The sequence below is a fragment of the Parasteatoda tepidariorum genome, chromosome 3, assembly GCF_982258835.1.
Source record: "Parasteatoda tepidariorum strain Cologne lab strain chromosome 3, Ptep-v5.0, whole genome shotgun sequence".
NCBI lineage: Eukaryota > Metazoa > Arthropoda > Arachnida > Araneae > Theridiidae > Parasteatoda > Parasteatoda tepidariorum.
In genome coordinates, this window is record NC_141757.1 from 27,552,975 (window position 1) to 27,573,174 (window position 20,200).

At 31.8% G+C, this 20,200-nt stretch overlaps 1 protein-coding gene across 1 annotated transcript in view; it reads right to left on the minus strand.

Moving 5' to 3' along the window:
- The window catches only part of LOC107445808 (uncharacterized), a 111,755-nt gene that overhangs the window by 20,542 nt on the left and 71,013 nt on the right, over positions 1-20,200 (minus strand). The window contains exons 19-21 of the mRNA XM_087160050.1: positions 13,000-13,127; positions 7,739-7,902; positions 2,643-2,741 (exon numbers count right to left, since the gene is read on the minus strand). Coding sequence (XP_087016176.1) covers positions 2,643-2,741; positions 7,739-7,902; positions 13,000-13,127 — 391 coding nt within the window. The remainder of the gene's footprint in view (positions 1-2,642; positions 2,742-7,738; positions 7,903-12,999; positions 13,128-20,200) is intronic.

Below are 20,200 nucleotides of genomic sequence, written 5' to 3' on the forward strand. Positions count from 1 at the left end.
CATTAGAAAGAACAGTAAGGGACTCAAACATCAACACCCGAGGAAATATCTTCAACAAATCAGTTCAAATATTGGCTTTTGCTGATGATTTAGATATTATCGCTAGAACGCAGACAGCACTAACACAATCCTTTTTATGTCTGGAGAAGGAAGCAATTAAGATGGGATTAAGAACAATGAAAATTAAACTAAATATATGCCCTGCACAGCAGCTGGCTATAAAGAAACACAGTTTGAAATTGGAGCATACAAATTCGAAGCCGTTGATAGCTTCACCTATTTCGGGTCTAAGATTAACTACAAAAAATGACACTACACAAGAAATATACACGAGAATCACGATGGCCAATAAGTATTTTTATGGCCTAAGAAAATATCTTAAGTCAAGCCTAACAAAAAAAAGGAAACAAAAGTGTTACTCTATAAATGTCTTATACGATCAGTGCTTACATACGCATGTGAGACCTGGACAGTGACCCGTGGAGATGAAAATATGATAGCTAGTTTTGAGAGAAAAGTACTGCGAAGCATTCTTGGTGGAATAAATAAAAACGGTACCTGGTTTAGAAGATCAAATACGAAACTCTACAAAGCATATAAAGAACCTGATGTCATTAAATTTATCAAAATTCAAAGGATTAAATGAGCAGGCCACATTATAAGAATGAAGGATAGCAGGACAACCAAAAAAGTTTTCTGTGCCAGGCCAACAGGTACAAGAAAAAGAGGACGACCAAACCTAAGATTTTTAGACTGCCTTGAAAAGGACCTAGAAATTTTAAAGATAATTAACTAGAGAACCTTGGCTTAGGGAGGAATGTCTTGGCATAGGCTTGTTGAGAAGGCCAAGGCCCATCCTGGGCTGTCGTGCCAATGAGAAGAAGAAGAAGAAGATGTAGTGTTGGATTAGGATAGCTGAGGAAGGTGGCATTTACTAAGTCATTTTCATTTTTTTGGCTGAATAACTCCAATTTAATATTTCTCTTCTCTTATTATTAGCCTTTTTTACGAACAGACAGAATGCCTTTCAGTTTGATGTTTCTTTTTCTCCATGAATAGTCTTAATCTCTTCAATGAGTTTCACTAATGGTGCTATATTTTCGAGGGAGTATAACTAGGAGCAAGAATCTTTAGGTAAATATTAAAGCTCCGTTTATATTGTTATCCCTTCACTATCGAATTGCAATTATCTCATCTGAACAGATGCTGGTTGTGTCAAGTAATTTGTAACAGGCAGGGTGAATAGCGCAACCTTTCTTGTCAAATACAACACCTGAACCCATTCTATTTATAGTAACTTCCATTCTATCATCTGCAAATATCTTGCTGTCATCCGTCAAATCTACGAAACGCTAGTGGGTAAAATCACCACTGGATTAAATCTTATACGAGGAATGCTGTCAACATATCTGCCATGCAGTGAACTACAGTCCGTACAACGATTAGGCATGCTGAGTATCAAAATATAGAGCTTATCTACTCTCAGCAAGCAACGCTCTCCGAATTTCGGCATACATTGAGAAAGTTAATGATGGATTTCGGGCAAGCATGTTGTTTCAGAATGACGTTGGTTTATCATCCGGATTTAAAAATGCAGTTCTGGAGCCCAGTATGATTCCACCCCAAACGATCAATCCTGTACCATCATAACGGTTATGATTGGTGGTAATGGGTTTTCGTGTAAAATTCTGACGTGAATCAGATTGCAAGCAACTCCTGGATCCATCGGAAAACATCACACTGAATCATTTCTCACCTCCTGACTAATTGCTGTGAGTTGCCGAGAGTGAAACAGATATGACAAGCATTTATACAAATATTTTTCTAATGTTTGAACACGGTTTACCTTGAAGGGGTGCTAATAGTTGACAAAACAGGTCGGATGCGGTGTTTTCTTTTGGTGGCTACAGTCCAATTATAGTCTTTATTTGACATTGTACCTCAGGTATGGCATGTACTGTAACGTTTACAGACATTTCCATCGTAATGAATCTCCAAGGCTAGAGATGGAAAGTTGGGCTACTCCACGGAGACAAACAATCACCCACATCCATCCTCTGTGTTGTAACTATTCGGTTATGGTACTTTCTAACACATTACATGACTTTGTTATTATTATAAATACATTTTCATTTCTTTAATCCATAAAATAAACATAAACTATAGCAAGTCGATTACAGAATTGCAAGTGGATAAGAAATATGGTGGCTCACTGGCCGCAGAAGTAAATGGCGAGAAATATGAAAAAATATATATAATTCCCGTCTTTTAAGCGCATTGAGAAATCAATAATTAGAAATCATTGAATTAATAACAATTCTTTAATGTATTTCCCTTTTTTAAAACTATAAAATAAGCATTAGAAGCTTTACAATTACGATCGCGCTATTTCAAGTGATATTGAAAAGTTTTTAAAAACTCTTATTTCTCAGTCTTTATGAGTTTTAAGTATCATGCGCGAGGCAACAACCCAAATCAATTTTCTTGTGTCAATTTCTTCCCTTTTAAATAAAGCATCTTTTCCACTCTCAATATAACTTGATAATAACGCCAATCATTATAGCGTGTTTCGTCCCTCTCTAATATATATATATATATATATATATATGGCTAGATGAGAAAAAACTTATGATCTTTCTTACTACATTATTCATTGGTCCCTTTCCTCCTCTTTCTTTCCATCTGGACATGTAATCAATGCAATTTGTGTCATATGGATATGGAAGAAGTTTCTTCACCACCTGTAAATAGAGTAAGAAAATTTAACCCATTCTATACATCGGATTTGTATCTATGGCTCTCACCTCAGTCTTTCGCTACTTGTACAAAAATTAGTGAAATATTTAATTTTGCTTGATATCCGTCGTTGAACAGCCGACCCAATGTTTTAGGTTTGCTACTGCTAATGTTCAATTCCGTAGCCTTGTAATTTTGAACCCAATCCAGAAGAGAAGGGAACTCCTGGATCAAGTATTGGAAGAAATTTTGCTTTCGTGGAGGACTTTTTAATAGAACTAGACCGCATTTACGTTTACATGGAGAGGAAGACCACTAGAACCTTCCACGGTTAGCCTGACTGCAAGGGAACTTTAACCCATGATCTGTCTTCCACTGAGGATATTTCAGGTCAGAGCTGTGGTCGGTGCAAGCCAGATGCGGAATTCATGACCAACCATCTCCGGGATTCGAACCCGGTTCACCTCATTGGAAGGCGAACGATCTCTCCCCTGGGTCATCGTGAAATATTTTTACACACAATCATTTGAATTAAATCAAAACTCAAAGCAAAATGACTGAATTATCCCAAAATATAGCAATTTAAGATTTGAGGCCCATTTGTTGGAAATGCACGAGTCGTCGTGTGCGTCGATCGAAACATGCAATACGTGGAACAACCACAATCTTATCCATGAGCTTAGGAGGCAGACAATAAAACCAAGGTTCATAGGAAGGCAGTGTCTGCCGCCGATAATCGAAACCGGGCAGGCGATTTCCTATATTTTCGTTTCAAGACTCTTGTTTGGTGAACCTCCTCCTTCCCTTCGATGTACTCATTTTTATCAAAGAATAATCAAAAATATTTGAAGTAAAAATGAGTAGATTTTGTTTGATATTCTCCTACTGTAACATATTGAAGTCGCCCAATGATGGCTAACTCGAGAAACTATTCACTAAGAATTTTGCTATGGTAAATCCCTGTTTTACCCTAAGTTCTACAATCTTTCTAAAAAAAATTACATTTCTAAAAAGAATTATTCTTTTAAATTTTTAAATAAGAATAATTAGCTATGTTATTGACATGTGATACTTAAATAATGAAAACAAAATTAATAAAACTATAATTATTAATACTATAATTATTAATACTACTCATCTAAGAAAAAAATACAAAAATTAAAAAAAAAATACTAGTTGTATCAAACAAAATCAGAGTTACTAATGATTTAACAGATAATATAAAATGTATTTGTTTTTTGTAAATCGAGTCTAATATAAATGTCCATGTTATAAATAGTAGTTTATTTGAATAAGTCATTTTAAATTAAAAAAGTTTTTCAAATGTAATAATTCTATTATAAGTTAATAATAATATATCTTAAATATGATTTAATATGTAAATTTAAATCTATTTCAAATTCATTTATTATTATAGATATTTTAGCGCAGTAATGTTTAGTTTATTGTAATTATTTTAAATTTTGGTTCAATAGCATTGCAATTTCTGTTTAATTTATTAATCCTTTACTTTTATTTAACAATATTCTATAATTTATTATTGATTTGAGCTGTGTGATTTTGCGTTTGTTATACTGGTTACAATATTATCCCTTAAACATCTTTCTTTTCGTAAAGCCGTTTCTGATTATCTTTTGTAAGGGGGGGAGAGCTCACTTGCCGGGCGTTTTTTTGTTTTGTTTGTTAAAATAAGCCCATTTTTGGTTTTCTTTTATTGATGCGTGTTGGTCTGAATTTCTTTTCGTAAATTTGGTTTTATATGTAATATATTTGATAAATCCTTTAGAGCTTTAATTTTTTTAAATTCAAAAAAAAAAGTTTTTTCAGTTGTATGCTTTGACGAATTTGTGTCAGTTAATTGTAAGATCTATTCATCTCTTCCTTAATATTTCGCACGTCGAACTCCGGTGCTTGTTTTTCTATCAAAATAAAATTATTCTCATCAAAATTTCGGTCAGAGAATACTACTTCTTTTTTGCCATTTAGAACAGTACGTTTCGCTGCTTTTCATTTTCTTTCAGTTTATAAAGCTTAAGATAAAAGATTTAGTAGAACATTTTTTGCCCTAAAGCTATCGAAGCCAACTAGTGCTTAGTAAACTAATTTTTCTTGATCTGTTAGGATTCATTTTATAAGACAATGCCAAATGATAATTTCTAGTACTGATATCTTAAAAAAAAGTGGTTGAATAAATACAGGTATGTTAAATGCAACAGAACTGTTTTATCTTTCACTTAAATTTTAACGTAACTAATTACATCAGTTTTCAGTGAATAAATATCGACATACAGCATACGACTGACAACAATAAATCAAAAATTAAGTTCCTTTTTTTTCTTTTTAAAGAGAGAGACAAAGCAAAATGTTTCTCTTCTGAGAAGGAAGAACTTCTCAACCCTTTCTAAGCTCATGTTTGTGAAAATTGCAACACCATGAAGGAATAATCATAATTGAATGAAATTTAATACACAGTTGAGTGATTGTAGTACAGATAAATGATTAAACTTTCAAAGCAAACAAACAATAACAAGAGATCGAAATCAGTATTTTGTGTAGCCACCAAGCACCGTAATAAGTGCTGGTACACGACGTGGCATGGAGTCAAGCAAATTTTGAATGTCTGTCTGAGGAAGAGCATTCCATATTGTTTGTATGCGTACCCAAAGTTCGTCTGTGGAAGCATCAGGACGAGGATCACGAGCGAGACGCCGACCAACGAAATTCCACACATGTTCAATCGGCGACATATCCGGGGAATACGCTGGCCAAGGACGAAGATGTACCTGCCGCGATGCAAGAAAGGATTAAACAGTCCTAGCAATATGAGGTCAGGCATTGTCCTATTGAAATACAGCGCCTGGCAAGGTTTGAAGGAAATGAACAGCTTGGGGCTGTAGAAATTCCCTGATGCACCGGTTGCTGTTCAGATTACCACAATTCGTAGCAATTGAGATCGTCCATGATATGCTATGGCACCCCAGACCATAAGTCCGGGTGTTTGTCCCCTGTGGCGTTCGATAATGCACTCCGGAAGGTGGCGTTCACCAGCATTACGTCTGACACGAATGCTGCCATCATGGTACCACAAATTAAAGCGGGATTTGTCAGAAAACACGACACGCTGCCAATAAGCCCGCCAGTCACTATGCTGATTGGCCCGTTGTAGCCGCAGGCGGCGATGGTTTAGAGTGAGGGGGATCCTGTATAAAGGAGTCCTTGCACGCAGTCTACGCTGCAGCAGACATCTACGAATTGGTGAAGCACACAATGAAACACCTGTAGCTATTGACCACTCTGATGTCAGTTGTCTAGAGGGAGCAGTACGGTCCGTTAGCGCCATGCGGACCAGGTGTCTATCATCGCGAGCTGACGTGACATTTCGGGGTCCACTCCCGGATTTTCGAGTTGTCCGACACTCGTCCGTCCACTGCTTCCAAATTCGCATCACTGTGCTGCTGTTACGCTGCGCACGAGCGGCTACTAGACGATAAGACAATCCAGCTTCACGAAGGTCGATGATTCCCCCCCCCCCAGTTCAAACTCCCTAAACTGTTGAAATCTCGCTCTCTTTCGTCGAAGGGCATAAGTAACGACTAAGCTAACGTTTACCACAAGTAGATAGCCACCGATAACCATACACGCCTCGCTACAGCTGTCTATTTATTCGGATTCATCCGCCGTTCAGAGGCAGCTGCTCAGCATACGCATGCGCTACGAGTCTGAAATTCTAATCATTTGCATATTATGCTCTACTTTGCATTTCCTGAAAATTTCAGCTCACTCGCGTAAGTCCTTCATGGTGTTTCAATTTTCACAAACATGAGCTTACGTGGCGGCGAAGTCAAGAATCACAGCCGCTCCTAGAAAAAAAATCGCCAAACATGAGGGCATGTCTTGAAACCACTCTAGATTGGAAGATCTCAAGGTAGCCAACAGAAGATTAACAGCGAACTGTAAAGTGGTCCTCCGGGTGGAAGGCGTCGAAAAAGCTTCATTAAAACCAATTACAAAAAAAATTCTAAATTAATAATTAAAATAAAATAAAAATTTGATAGGTGCAGCATATTGGAGAATGCCATAACTGGCTTACAATCACATTTGATTTCTGGACTAATGTAGTTGTAAGTTATTTTTCCTTAAATTGCTCGTTTGTATACGAATAGGACTTTTTAAAGCACTCTGGTCAACTTCCAAGAGTGATCCAAATTTTACGATTGTTTCATGGCAGTTAACGCATTAGATCTTCTCTTGGCAAGTCTTGGCGCGATATCCGATCTCGTTATAATGAAAGGCTCTATTTTAACTCATCATTCTGACAGTCTTTTGCCATGTGCCCTAAATTATATCGATAATAGCTCCTTAGACGCTTTTTTCAGCCAAGATTTAGTTTTACACTTTTAATGACTTTCTTAAAACACTCCGGCTCAGGTGCCGCAACACATTGGACAAATTTTTACGATTTGATTGGGAAAGAAACCTCGAAATTTTGTTTCTGAGATCTTTATTACTGTTCTTCAATGAGTAAGCAAGGCTTTATTTTGTTGCGGCCTCTTCTACTTACGATAATGGTACGCAGACCTTACATTTTTTGACATTTTTTATATTTTTCAAGAAATACGTAGGTGATTATTTTAGAACTTAAGAAGTGTTTAGATCATGCTTTTTCTCTTACTTATCCACAAATTTTAAATCTCTCAAAAGTTTGAGATACTGACTATAAATCGCCAATTTTTTTTTTTTTATTTCTGATCACCATGTGGCTGAAAATATAGCAATTAGAATCTAATAGGGAACGATACCTTTGATTGTTTAGATACTTGTGAAATAAAATCTTAAACTTCGCTTTTTTAATTATACTTATAAACTTAGTTCAGTTTATTGCACTATATTGTAGTATAGATAAATACTGATTAAAAGTTTGTTAATTTGTACCTAAAGCGAAAAGTACATATTCAGCTAATTAATGGCATAGATGTATGAGTTTTAAAGCATAAATAGTTACCTTCTTTAAATGAAAAGTATGTCGTTGATTTTCAATAGATAAAGTGAAGCCTGTAATGTGAGGATTGACAATTTGGTACGGATTGTGGAAAGATATTAACCCTTCAGGAGGATGAAAAAGAGACATATATTCACTTTCATCAATTGATATATTGAGAATTATTGCTGAAATAATTAAATGAAAAAAAAATCAAATATTGCAATAAAACTTTTTATTCAATCCACAAGTATAAATAAATAAATATATAAGTGGAAAAAAAACTGTGATAACCGAAAGGCCATCACCGGTTGGCAAAATGGTTGTTACCTAATTTACCTATTAAGTTACCTATTAAGTTACCTATTTGTTGTAGTTAATGTAAGACATCTCAAAACCCTTTTTACTTTTTCCTACGAATAGTCATATTAATTAATGCTTTCATGTGATTCAATTATCTTTACTCATTACGATTATTAAACAAGAAAACTGTTTTTAATTAATAATCATAATTTTGTGTAGATACAAATAATAATTTAAAACATTCAGTTTTTATAAAAATGTCCAAAAAAATACAATTTTATTTAAAAAAATGATTAAGATTATTCAATGTATTGTATTAAAAGATATACTCTTTTTTAATATAAATATATATCTTTTTTAATATAAATATATAAATACAAATTTGGAACTAATATTTCGTAATAAAGGATATTAATAATTTTTTGATAATTGTTTCATTGCACCGAAGTAGTTAATTCTTTTCGAAACAATCAGACTTGCAGCTATTTAACTTTGATTCTCTGAACTAGGGATCATTTCATACGTGTCACTCGACTTTAGAATTTCAAATATGAAATTAAAAAATTACAAGAATGCGCAAGCTGCCCTTAATTAATAATAAAAAACGAACAAAATCGTCGGTACAGGAAGTTATCTCATGAAAGGAATGTCAGAGTTAAAAAACTGTAACAAGTGTTACTCTTGTTTAATTTGGGGTATTATAAACCTAAATTTTCCTTTCTTTTAATTTTTTAAATTATTTTTTGATTAACTAAAGAAATGTGTGTTTAAATAATATTCATTCCTTTTAATAGATACCAAGTATACTTAGTATCATTCGCAAATCATATGAAGTGCAAATTCTTGAGCTCAGGCGTAGGGTAGTAGGATGCATGATCTGTAGTTTCATGAGTGAACTATTGTATTAGAAGGAAGACAACTTCTTTAAAAATTCGATATTGGAAAAATACTTGTTATTTTACAAATGCTATTTTTTAAATGGTTATTTGTATCATTTTCACATTGGCCATTAGTTTTCCTTGATGATGCAAAAACAAAGACCCTAGTAAGCAGCAGAAAACTAAATCATTAAGAATTATTATCTTTTAACTTTTTTTTGAATTCTCTAACCTTGCTATTTAAACTCTAAGATACGCTATAATATGTTTTTGTTTGAGTCAAAATATTGACATTTTTTATATTTGTCTCAATTAACATACATCAAGATAGTTCAAGAAATTAACATTTTTAAGGATTTTAACTCATTTTTCCAAAGAGCGAATATCTAACAATACTTCGGCGAATCATAAAGAAATAATTTAGCACAATTTCTGAGTTAGTTTATCCTCTTAATACTCCCCCCCCCTTCGCAATTTAAAATTCGATGATAAAATTGATTAGTTTTTGTAAAAAGAGACTTAAAAAGCAACTGAAATAAGAGAACTGATAGGAAAGAATACATAAAAGTTTGCTACACTACACTAAATGAACTATTTATATTAATTAATCAAAATATAAATTTACAAAATTTATTTGTTTTATATAATTTTTACATTTAAAAATGAGATGTTTTATGGATTCAGCTATATGTTTTACAATATTTGCAATGTTCGAAATGCTTAAAAGGTATCCACTTAAATCCTATTGGAAGGAATTCAAACATTTTGATTCTATTTATAGTTTTATATTAATTGAGTCACATATTATTTAACCAGAAAATGTGTCACAGACTTATTGATCAAAAAGTTAAATTATTAATTTAACTTTTAGTAAATTAATAATTACTAAAGTAAACTTAAAAGAGTAAACTTAAAAGAGTTATCTACCACATGCGCATTAAGTTTGAGATATTTTCTTTTATTAAACATTTTTACCTTATATAAAGCGGTGGGCTGATTAGTTCCTACCAACAGCATTAATTTTTAAATATTGTTGATAAGCTATTTTTTCACCTATAATTTCTGCGAGCATCATCTTATAATTTCATAAGATAAAAAAAATACCAATGAAAGGATTTGTTTACATGCTGGAAATAGTTAAGGGTAGATGTTCTCATTATTTTCTCTAATTCAACAATTAAAACTGGTAAAGTTCTAACTAAAATTAGCAAATCTCTAAATAATCTACAACTGCAAAATACAAAGATAAACTCTAAGTAAAATTTACTTTGCAATATACTAGAGACCTTAAGGCGTTGACTCCAACTTCTGACGAATTTTAATTTTTTCAAGAATTACAAACTTTTTTTTATTTTTTTATTTGACTTTTCATTTAAAAAGTCAAGAATCTAGTCCTTAATAAATTTAGAACACTGTAGTATCAGTATCTTTCGAAATTATAAAGTTATCATTAAGTTTAAAATTAAATTTTGAAACCCAACATTTCGTAACCCCAAATTTACGAGTTTTTGAAATTAAATATTAAATGTTGTGGTGAATATAAACATAATAAAATACATGTTCTTAGTTTTGCCCCAACATTTTTTAACTTTAAGGGCCTTACAAACTCTAATTTAAATAAGGTTATCGTATCAGATGTCGGTAGTGATGGTGAGAATAGTAAAATAAGTTTTTGAATAAATGAATAAAACAAAAAAAACTTTAGTAACCATATTTGATGATTAACTGATCGCAATTGAAGAACTTAGGGAAAAAGCATGCTTGCAAAAGTCAATTTCGGATTGAATGCATAAGGATGCTACTTGCAAATCCTACTTATTCAAGAAAACCATGTAGCCTAAATATTTGTTAGAATGACCTTTAACAATAAAATAAAAATACAAGTAAAATTCGTTAAGTTTTTTGTGTCTGATTCATAAAATTGCATTCTTTAAAGGTGTTGAATGAAAAACTAATCGAGATTAAAATCGGTTTCACGTTGAATTTATAAAATTTGAAACTTTTCTTGTTGTTTTTAAATATTACAATTTTAACATTATATTCTTAAAAATGAGTTGTTTATGCATCAAACTTGTGGATTTATTTAAACAGGCATCTTCCTTCTTTTCAATAATTTTAATTAATGTAACTGGTCCATGTTTTTTTTATGCATTTGTCTTTTTTTCTTATTTTTTTTTGCATTTCTATACTTATTTATCTCTTTTCAAAAAAGAAATTTTTAAATTTTTGTCAATTTATGAACTAATTTATATGTTTATCTTTTATATTTCCTTCATTTTTGAAGAAAGGTGTAATATTGCTTCCACTGTTCACCGAATTGACACTCGTCATTGTGGTATCAGTAAAGAAGATTTCTTAGTCACTCTTTCAGGGGAGTCGTTGCTCCCACAGTAAGGACAGATATATAGTGCAGAGAATGAAAGAATGAGGTCTGGGACTGGAACCCAAGATGTATGTGAAGCCAACTGGAAAGGTTCAAGTAAGAAAAAAAGAATTTCTGCTCAATCTTTTGGACTCACTCGCATAAGTAATTCCAGCAAAATGACTAGTTTTAAAACTTTTTTGCAATGTACATTACTTCATTTTTATTGAGAGTATAACTACGTAGTTTCGAAAACTATCCCACATTGACTAAAAATTTTAAATTTCCTTATTTGAATAAATAATTAAAAAATAAAGAAATTTGAGTCCACTATAAGCGAGCTGCCCATTTCTCAGCTGTTCACTGTAGGCGTATATAAAAACAATAATTAAAATGACAGTTCGGAAAAAACCACTTCGACAATCTGAGTGAGCGTTCACTATATCTCGAGTTAATTACAGCGGGGCTAGGCTGTTACATTTTTACACTATTTTTAAAGTGTAATTTAAGATATTGTTTTAAGGTATAATTTTAAAATTTCCCTTTCTTAATTGATATTTACAGGTAAATGCTCTCTGCACCATATTTCTTTTGCCTAAACGTAAGCATTTGACAATGTTCTGATTAGGGTTAAGAAAACACTGAAAAACCAATACTAAGTGAGCTCTTAATCTCCTAAATGAGAAAAGAGAACTGAATTTCTATATATTTCTTGAAAATTTTATTCTATATTTTATTGAAAATATGGAACATATTTTCTATAATTAATATTGTTAATATCTATATTTATATACATAATTTTATCTATAATTTCTATATTTTATTGAATAATTTCAATACCTTCAAAATTGTGATTTTTAAATATTATTCAATATTTTAAGAATATTATCGTGTCTTAAGAATATTATCCAATATCTTAAAAATAAATTCAAAATATAGATTGCCAGAAGAAATTTATTTCACGAAAACTACAAAATCATTACTTGTAAAACTTAAAAAGCACAACTGATTTTTGATAAACTAACTTTCTAACATAAAATGTTTTATAATAAAAACGGAACAAAAAATTCCTTAGTACAAATATAAGGCTACTTTAAAAATAGGGCTTCTAGAAAGTCAGTTTTTCCATTAAACATTAGCACCTGCTGGGTCTTTGTATGAGATTATATAGTCTTTCAAATTTTCCTTAAAATTGTTAACCTAAAAATGATAGGCTTAAAAGAACTGGTTATTTTTCAGTCATTCTTAATAGTTTAAATTTCCTTCAATTTTCTTCGCCTTATTTTTTTTAACATCTGAAAAACTGAAATTTTTCGTTAAAAAATTACCTAGAACAGTAAAAATTTAATTTAAGGACATTTAAACTAAAATTTCAAAGTAACTAGTTTATTTTATGGTTATGTTTTTTTTATAAAGAAAAGTTGTTTTTTGAAGAAAGAAAAACAACTGCAGACTTTGCGTAAAAAAGTTTTTTAATTACTTTTCTGAAGAATATTTTGTCTGGGAATACAGGCTGTATGATTTCATAACATTCTATTTAAAAGACATTTTCAAACACATAAACTAATCTTATTTAATTTGGAGTCATTCATTTCCATTTATAAACTAAGTGAATTTTCACCTTGAGAAAGGAAATTTGTTAGTCATTGATAAAACTTTTCGTTATGTCAAGTGGGAAATAGCTTTAAAATGTTCGGCAAACAAAGTTTCATGATACGAGGAAACAAAATTTTATAACTTACTCCCACTCGAAGTCACTACACTTGGCTTTGCATTTGGTCTTCCAAAAACAGTATTCAAAGTCCAACAACCACTCAAAAAACCATTCTCAGTTGCTGTGGAAACACTTGACTTCTTGAAATATGTCAAGCTGTAAAGAAAAAGTAAACACGTTGAAAAAAATTAAATGCTTATAACACATCCCAATTTAATATGCATTGAAAAGCATATAGTACATTCTATAATTCCAAAATATGTATTCAATTAAAATTTACGAAATTTTCAACGTAAAATATTTAAAAACGTTAGCATTAAATTATTTGTCGTTTATTGATTCTTTTTTCCTTATTGAATTTCTTTCTTAAAATTGACGCATCCAAACATGAAGTATAAAGCCCCTCATTGAAGCATGTGTTTAATTTAAATAGGTGCTACTATAAGAACTTGGAGCCCTATTCTATTCCTATGGTCGAAGTTGATTCTAGATTCCTATTAATAAATGACAACATTCGCCGACGATTCTCTGGAAATAAAGGTATGGATTCGTCTGTCTGATCTCCCAACTTTGTGCTTTAGCGGTGGGAAAACAATTGCAACACTTTATTCCAGTTTGTAAGTCATTTCAAGGCTACAGAGTAACTTGCAGCGAAAAAGGGATGGGCTTTCACAAGAACAAATCAAGTACTTTTTGTTTCGAATGTCATCATGCTTTCAAAGAACTGTAACCCAAACTAGACTCACTATACATTATAGCAACGTAACAAAAAGTGAACACTTTTATTAAAAATTTCGCATACCATATTAAAGTTTATGAGATCAGAAATATTTTATCTGATTAAACACAACTTTTTTTTCCTTGAATTTCGATTTTTTATCCTCAAAATATCAGGGACAGTCGCAATCTATAAAATAGGAAACAGACAGGATAAAGGATGAGACATCCTTGGTGATCCATCCATCAGAACATACAGATCTGTAAGAGTTATGGAATATTCTTCTTCTTTATAGAATAGTAAATATTTCTATATCTATATAAACTCATGTTTGTGAAATTTGTAACACCATGAAGGACTTACGCGAGTGAGCTGAAATTTTCAGGATATACAAAGTAGAGCATGATATGCAAATGATTAGAATTTCAGACCCGTTGCGCATGCGTATGCTGTGCAGAGCCCTCTGTACTGCGGATGGATCCGAATAAATAGACGGCTGTAGCGAGGTGTGTATGGTTATCGGTGGTCATCTGCTAGTGGTAAACGTTAGCTTAGTCATTACTTATGCTTCTTCGATGAAAGAGAGCGAGACTTCAACAGTTTACGGAGTTTGAACGGGGGAGAATCATCGGCCTTCGTGAAGCTGAATTGTCTTATCGTGTAGTAGCCGCTCGTGTGCAGCGTAACAGCAGCACAGTGATGCGTGTTTGGAAGCAGTGGACGGACGAGTGTCGGACAACTCGAAAATCCGGGAGTGGACCCCGAAATATCACACCAGCTCACGATGACAGACACCTGGTCTGCATGGCTCTGAGGGACCGTACGGCTCCCTCTGGACAACTGACAGCACAGTGGTCAATAGCTACAGGTGTTTCATTGAGTGCTTCATTAATTCGTAGACGTCTGCTGCAGCGTAAACTGCGCGCAAGGACTTCTTTATACAGGACCCCCCTCACTCTAAACCATCGCCGCCTGCGGCTACAACGGGCCAATCAGCATAGTGACTGGCGGGCTTATTGGCAGCGTGTCGTGTTTTCTGACAAATCCCGCTTTAATTTGTGGTACCATGATGGCAGCATTCGTGTCAAACGTTATGCTGGTGAACGCCACCTTCCGGAGTGCATTATCGAACGCCACAGGGGACAAACACGCGGAGTTATGGTCTGGGGGGCCATAGCATATCATGGACGATCTCAATTGCTACGAATTGTGGGTAATCTGAACAGCAACCGGTACATCAGGGAACTTCTACAGCCCCAAGCTGTTCATTTCCTTCAAACCTTGCCAGGCGCTGTATTTCAATAGGACAATGCCCGCCCTCATATTGCTAGGACTGTTTAATCCTTTCTTGCATCGCGGAAGGTACAGCTTCTTCCTTGGCCAGCGTATTCCTCGGATATGTCGCCGATTGAACATGTATGAGATTTCGTTGGTCGGCGTCTCGCTCGGGATCCTCGTCCTGTTGCTTCTACAGACGAGCTTTGAGTACGCATACAAACAATATGGAATGTTCTTCCTCAGACAGACATTCAAAATTTGCTTGACTCAATGCCACGTCATGTAGCAGCACTTATTGCTGAGCTTGGTGGCTACACAAAATACTGATTTTGATCTCTTGTTATTGTTTGTTTGCTTTGAAAGTTTAATCATTTATTTGTACCACTACCACTCAACTGTGCAATAAATTTCATTCAATTATGACGATTCCTTCATGGTGTTGCAATTTTCACAAATATGAGTTTAATTCGGAAAACAACAATAAAGAATCCTCCGAATTACTTGAAACAGTTTCATTTGTGCTAATTATTAATAAATTTTTATTGTTTTCATGGCAAGCATAATAATTTCAACTAGAATTCAGCTATTTTGTTTTCAAGCTACATATTAAAATTCATATCGAGATCATACAGTTATAAAATTTCGATGTGTGGTATGTTATCTAAAAGTAATTAAGGAATAATCTATGTAGATATTATTTGAAAATAAAGTTTTCAAACGAAGAACATTTCATTTGGAATTCTCCGGATTTATAAAAAAGGTGCGTGTTATGATTTATATAATAAAAAATTGCTTGTAAATAATTATTTTTCTTATTTGATGATAGTTCTCTACAGAATGGTTTTTTACGTCTGATTATGAACTACTAGGAGGCTTCGCCCCCTGCTCGCTGGCGCTCTCCTGCCCCCGGAACTGCTTTCGCAGTTCATTTCGGATTGCTTAGCAATCCAATGCTCGCTTCGCTCGCTTGGGTACATTCTTAACGTCTGGTTTTTAAATACTGAAGTTCCGAAAACTTTTCACTGTAGAAAATTCTAAACCTGTGCATTTCAATATTAATTTGAAATTGCAAACAGTTCACATATTTTACTTAATCACACTATTCTAAATTTCAGTTGTTGAGAAAAGTAATTGTTGATGAAGCCCATCATTTTGTGTTTTCACCTGTGTTCAGAAGCAGAACAACTATAAGTTTTTTATTTTATACAGGACTGGTGATACAACACTTATAGAATTGAAGGATTTGTTACGTCAAGAGCTCAAGTATCATAATTTTGATCTAGTTGCACTTCTATGTCATTTTGATTTATGTTGATAACTTCCAAAAATTTCTATGGTTGGCAACAGCATTTTTATTTTTTAAATTGTTTATTTTTATTTTTTTTAGAATTCGTTATTTTTTAAGCGAAATGTTTTTTAACCTAACAGAATTCTTTGCCGACTGATATATGAAGAAAATAAAGTAAATATTTAAGTGTTGTGAAAAGAATCTTAGTTAGTTGTACAAAGTACTTCAGCCAAAATTTGGGAGTCACGTAAGAGAATTATATATATTAGATCAGAAACACATAATTAAAAGGCAGAATGCTTTGGTGTTTTCAAAACGTAAACAAAACAAAGCAAATGAGAATTATATATAATAGATAAGAACGAAACAATATGACAGTTTTTTTATTTCAATATGAAAAATTTTTAAAATCGTTTTTTTATCCTAAGAATTCTTTGTTTTAAGTTTTTTAGTTCATGATTTTCAGCTAAAAATTGTTGTCAAAATACTTTTTTGAGAAATTAAATGGTATAACATTATATGTTTATATATACTTCTTGCATATTCTAATGTTTGAAGTAAAATGATTCAGAAAAGTATGTAATAAAAATTCGGTACCCATGTATTGACGCCACCGCAGCTACAGATTAGGCAGTTTTTAAGTGCCGCCAATCTACACCTAAAATCTTTGTCACAAATCATAAAATAAAACACTTTATTTAAAATCAAAGTAGTCTATCGAATTTCAGTGAGAAATGGGCCGATATAAAGTTTAACATAGTTTCAAAACAAACTTTTATTTTCGTTCACCTGATGATATCACCATATTAACTTTAATAAATAGGATTCCAAATGAGATAACATTTCCAAAACGTACGCTTACCAAGATAGAGCTTCATGTCATGGGAATTGGTACATTTTCGTTTTTTTGGTAAAATATTTCGCTTCTGAAAAAATAAAATTGCATTTTGTTTTGTTTTTGGCAAATCCCAAAGACGAATTTTCGTAGCACTAAAAAATGGCGACAGAAAAGAATTGTCTCTTCTTTTTTTTGTTTTGTATCGTAAGCATTCTTTATTTTACGTTTTTTAGTTTCCAAATAATGATTTTTATTGAAACTTGAAATTTTTTGATGAAAATTGTTGTCAAAAAACCTTTTTTACAAAATTAAATTTCATAAAATTATGTGGCTTACATATACTTTTTGTTCATTTTAATTTTTCAAGTAATATGATTCTTGAAACTATGGAATGTAAGGTTTAAATAGGCCTTTCATGGTATATCATTAAGTTTAGTAAAACTATTTCTCGGGCATTAAGTTTTAACTGTGATAAGAATATACATATTTTTTTTTCAGTTAATTTACAAATATTTTTCCGATTTGTTTTGGATGTTCCTTCTCTAAATAAAGAGAGATATCATTTTGTTTTCGTTTGCATAAGAAAGAATATCAAACATTTTTCTTATAGAATATCAAAAACGCGAATTTGCTATCGCAACGAACTATAGGAGGCGTTGTTGTATGAGACTAATACCTGCGATTTCTATATGAACAGTCATTCATTTACACTAGAGACGTCTTTAGTATAGCTTGTAGCATTGCAACGTTTCTTCTTTATCGTTGCTAATTAAATTTAAAAAAGAAAAATGTTTAATATCCTTTCTTATGCAAACGAAAACAAAATGGTATCTCTTTTTTTTAGAGAAGGAACATCCAAAACACATCGGAAAAATATTTGCACATAAACAGAAAAAAATATGTATATTCTTATAAGAGTTAAAACCTAATGCCCGAGAAATAGTTTTACTAAATTTAATGATATAACATGAAAGGCCTATTTAAACTTTACATTCCATAGTTTTAAGAATCATATTACTTCAAAAATTAAAATGAACAAAAAGTATATATAAGCCTCATAATTTTATGAAATTTAATTTAGTAAAAAAAATTTTTGACAACAATTTTTATCAAAAAATTTCAAGTTTCAATAAAAATCATTATTCAGAAACTATAAAACGTAAAATAAAGAATGCTTACGATACAAAGCAAAAAAGAAAAAACCAATTCTAAAAATTCCTTACATTAAAATAAACAACTTTCATGTTTTTTCTTTTTTGATTCATAATCAGACGCAGAAAACCATTCTATAGAAAACTATCATCGAATAAGAAAAAAACTACATAAAAGTAAAATTTTTTATTTTATAAAAATTAACACTTACCTGCTTTATAAGTCAGAAGAATTCCAAAATGATTTGTTCGTCGTTTTTTGTTACCATTTTTTAGTGCTACGAAAATGCGTCTTTGGGATTTGCCAAAAATAGAATAAGATGTAATTTTATTTTTCAGGAGCGAAATATTTTGCCCATTGTCCACCGAAATCCAATAAACTACTTTGATTTTAAATAAAGTGTTTCATTTTATGATTTGTCACAAAAATTTTAGGTGTAGATAGGCGGCACTTAAAAACCGCCAAATCTGTAGCTGCTGTGGCGTTAATACATAAGTACCGAATTTTTATTCATACTTTTCTGAATCATATTACTTGAAGTATTAGAATATGCAAGAAGTATACATAAACTCATAATGTCATACCATTTATGTTTTCAAAAAAAGTATTTTGACAACAATTTTTATCAAAAAATTATAAACTATAAAACGGAAAATAAAGAATTCTTAGGATAAAAAACAATTTTAAGAATTCTTTACATTGAAATAAAAACTTTCATATTGTTTCTTTTCTTATTATTCTTATAGTTCTTAATCAGACGTAAAAAACCATTCTGTAGAGAACTATCATCAAATACGGAAAAAAAAATTTACAAATTAATTTTTTATTATAAAAATCATAACACTTACTTTCTTTATAAATCCGCTGAGTTCCAAATGAAATGTTCTTCGTTTTATTTTCAAATAATATGTGCATAGATTATCCCTTTATTACTTTTAGATAACGTACCACACATCAAAATTTTATAATTGTAAGATCTCGATATGAATTTGAATATGTAGCTTAAAAACAGAACAGCTGAATTCTAGTTGAAAATGTCTATTCTTTCAAAACAAAAAAATACTTACCAAGAAAACGATAAAAAATTTATTAATCATCAGCACAAATGACACTATTTTAAGTAATTTGGTTGATTCTTTATCGTTGTTTTCCGAATTATATAGATATAGAAATATATACTGTTCTATAACAAAGAAGAATATTCTATATATATATATATATATATATATATATATATATATATATACATATATATATATGTAGTGCTCCTTCTCTATTTTATCTGCATAACTTCGAGCTGTGACTGTTACCTTTTCATATTATTGCAGTTTATAACATTTCCAGTCATAATTTAATATCCTTTTCTATAAAGATGACGGATGCCAACATAATGATTTTTCTATGCTTTTATTGAGAAAAGAATAAGGAATCTATTTACAAATTATGTACAGGTGGAGCAAAGCTGCGGGACACATCTTCACAGTTTCATTTCCAAAATATAAGTGTACAGTCCGCAAAAAAAAAAAAAGATATCACCCTGAATAACTTTCGTTCTAATGATCCGATTTTCACGAACTAAGTGTCAATCTTAATGGTTCCTGGGGGTGACCTCAAATATGCTAATTAATTAGTGCTAACTATTAATTAAGTTACGAAATCAGACACAAAAACGTACTTTCTCTGAATAAACATATATTTTTTTTTACATATTTGGAATCTAGACACTTGAATTAGGGGGGGTAGACAAAATTTTAAAACAATTGGGTCGTAAATTGGGTTGCAATAAAGGTTTATATATTTGGCGATAGTCCAGAAAACCGCCAAAAAAAGTCGCCTGCGCAAATAAATATTTTAAGATAACCCTTGACTGATTCAAAAGAGAAACGCTTAATTTTACTAGGTTGCTAGGCAACCAATTTCTGACTGTAAAAAAATTGAAATAATGTTTTGTGATT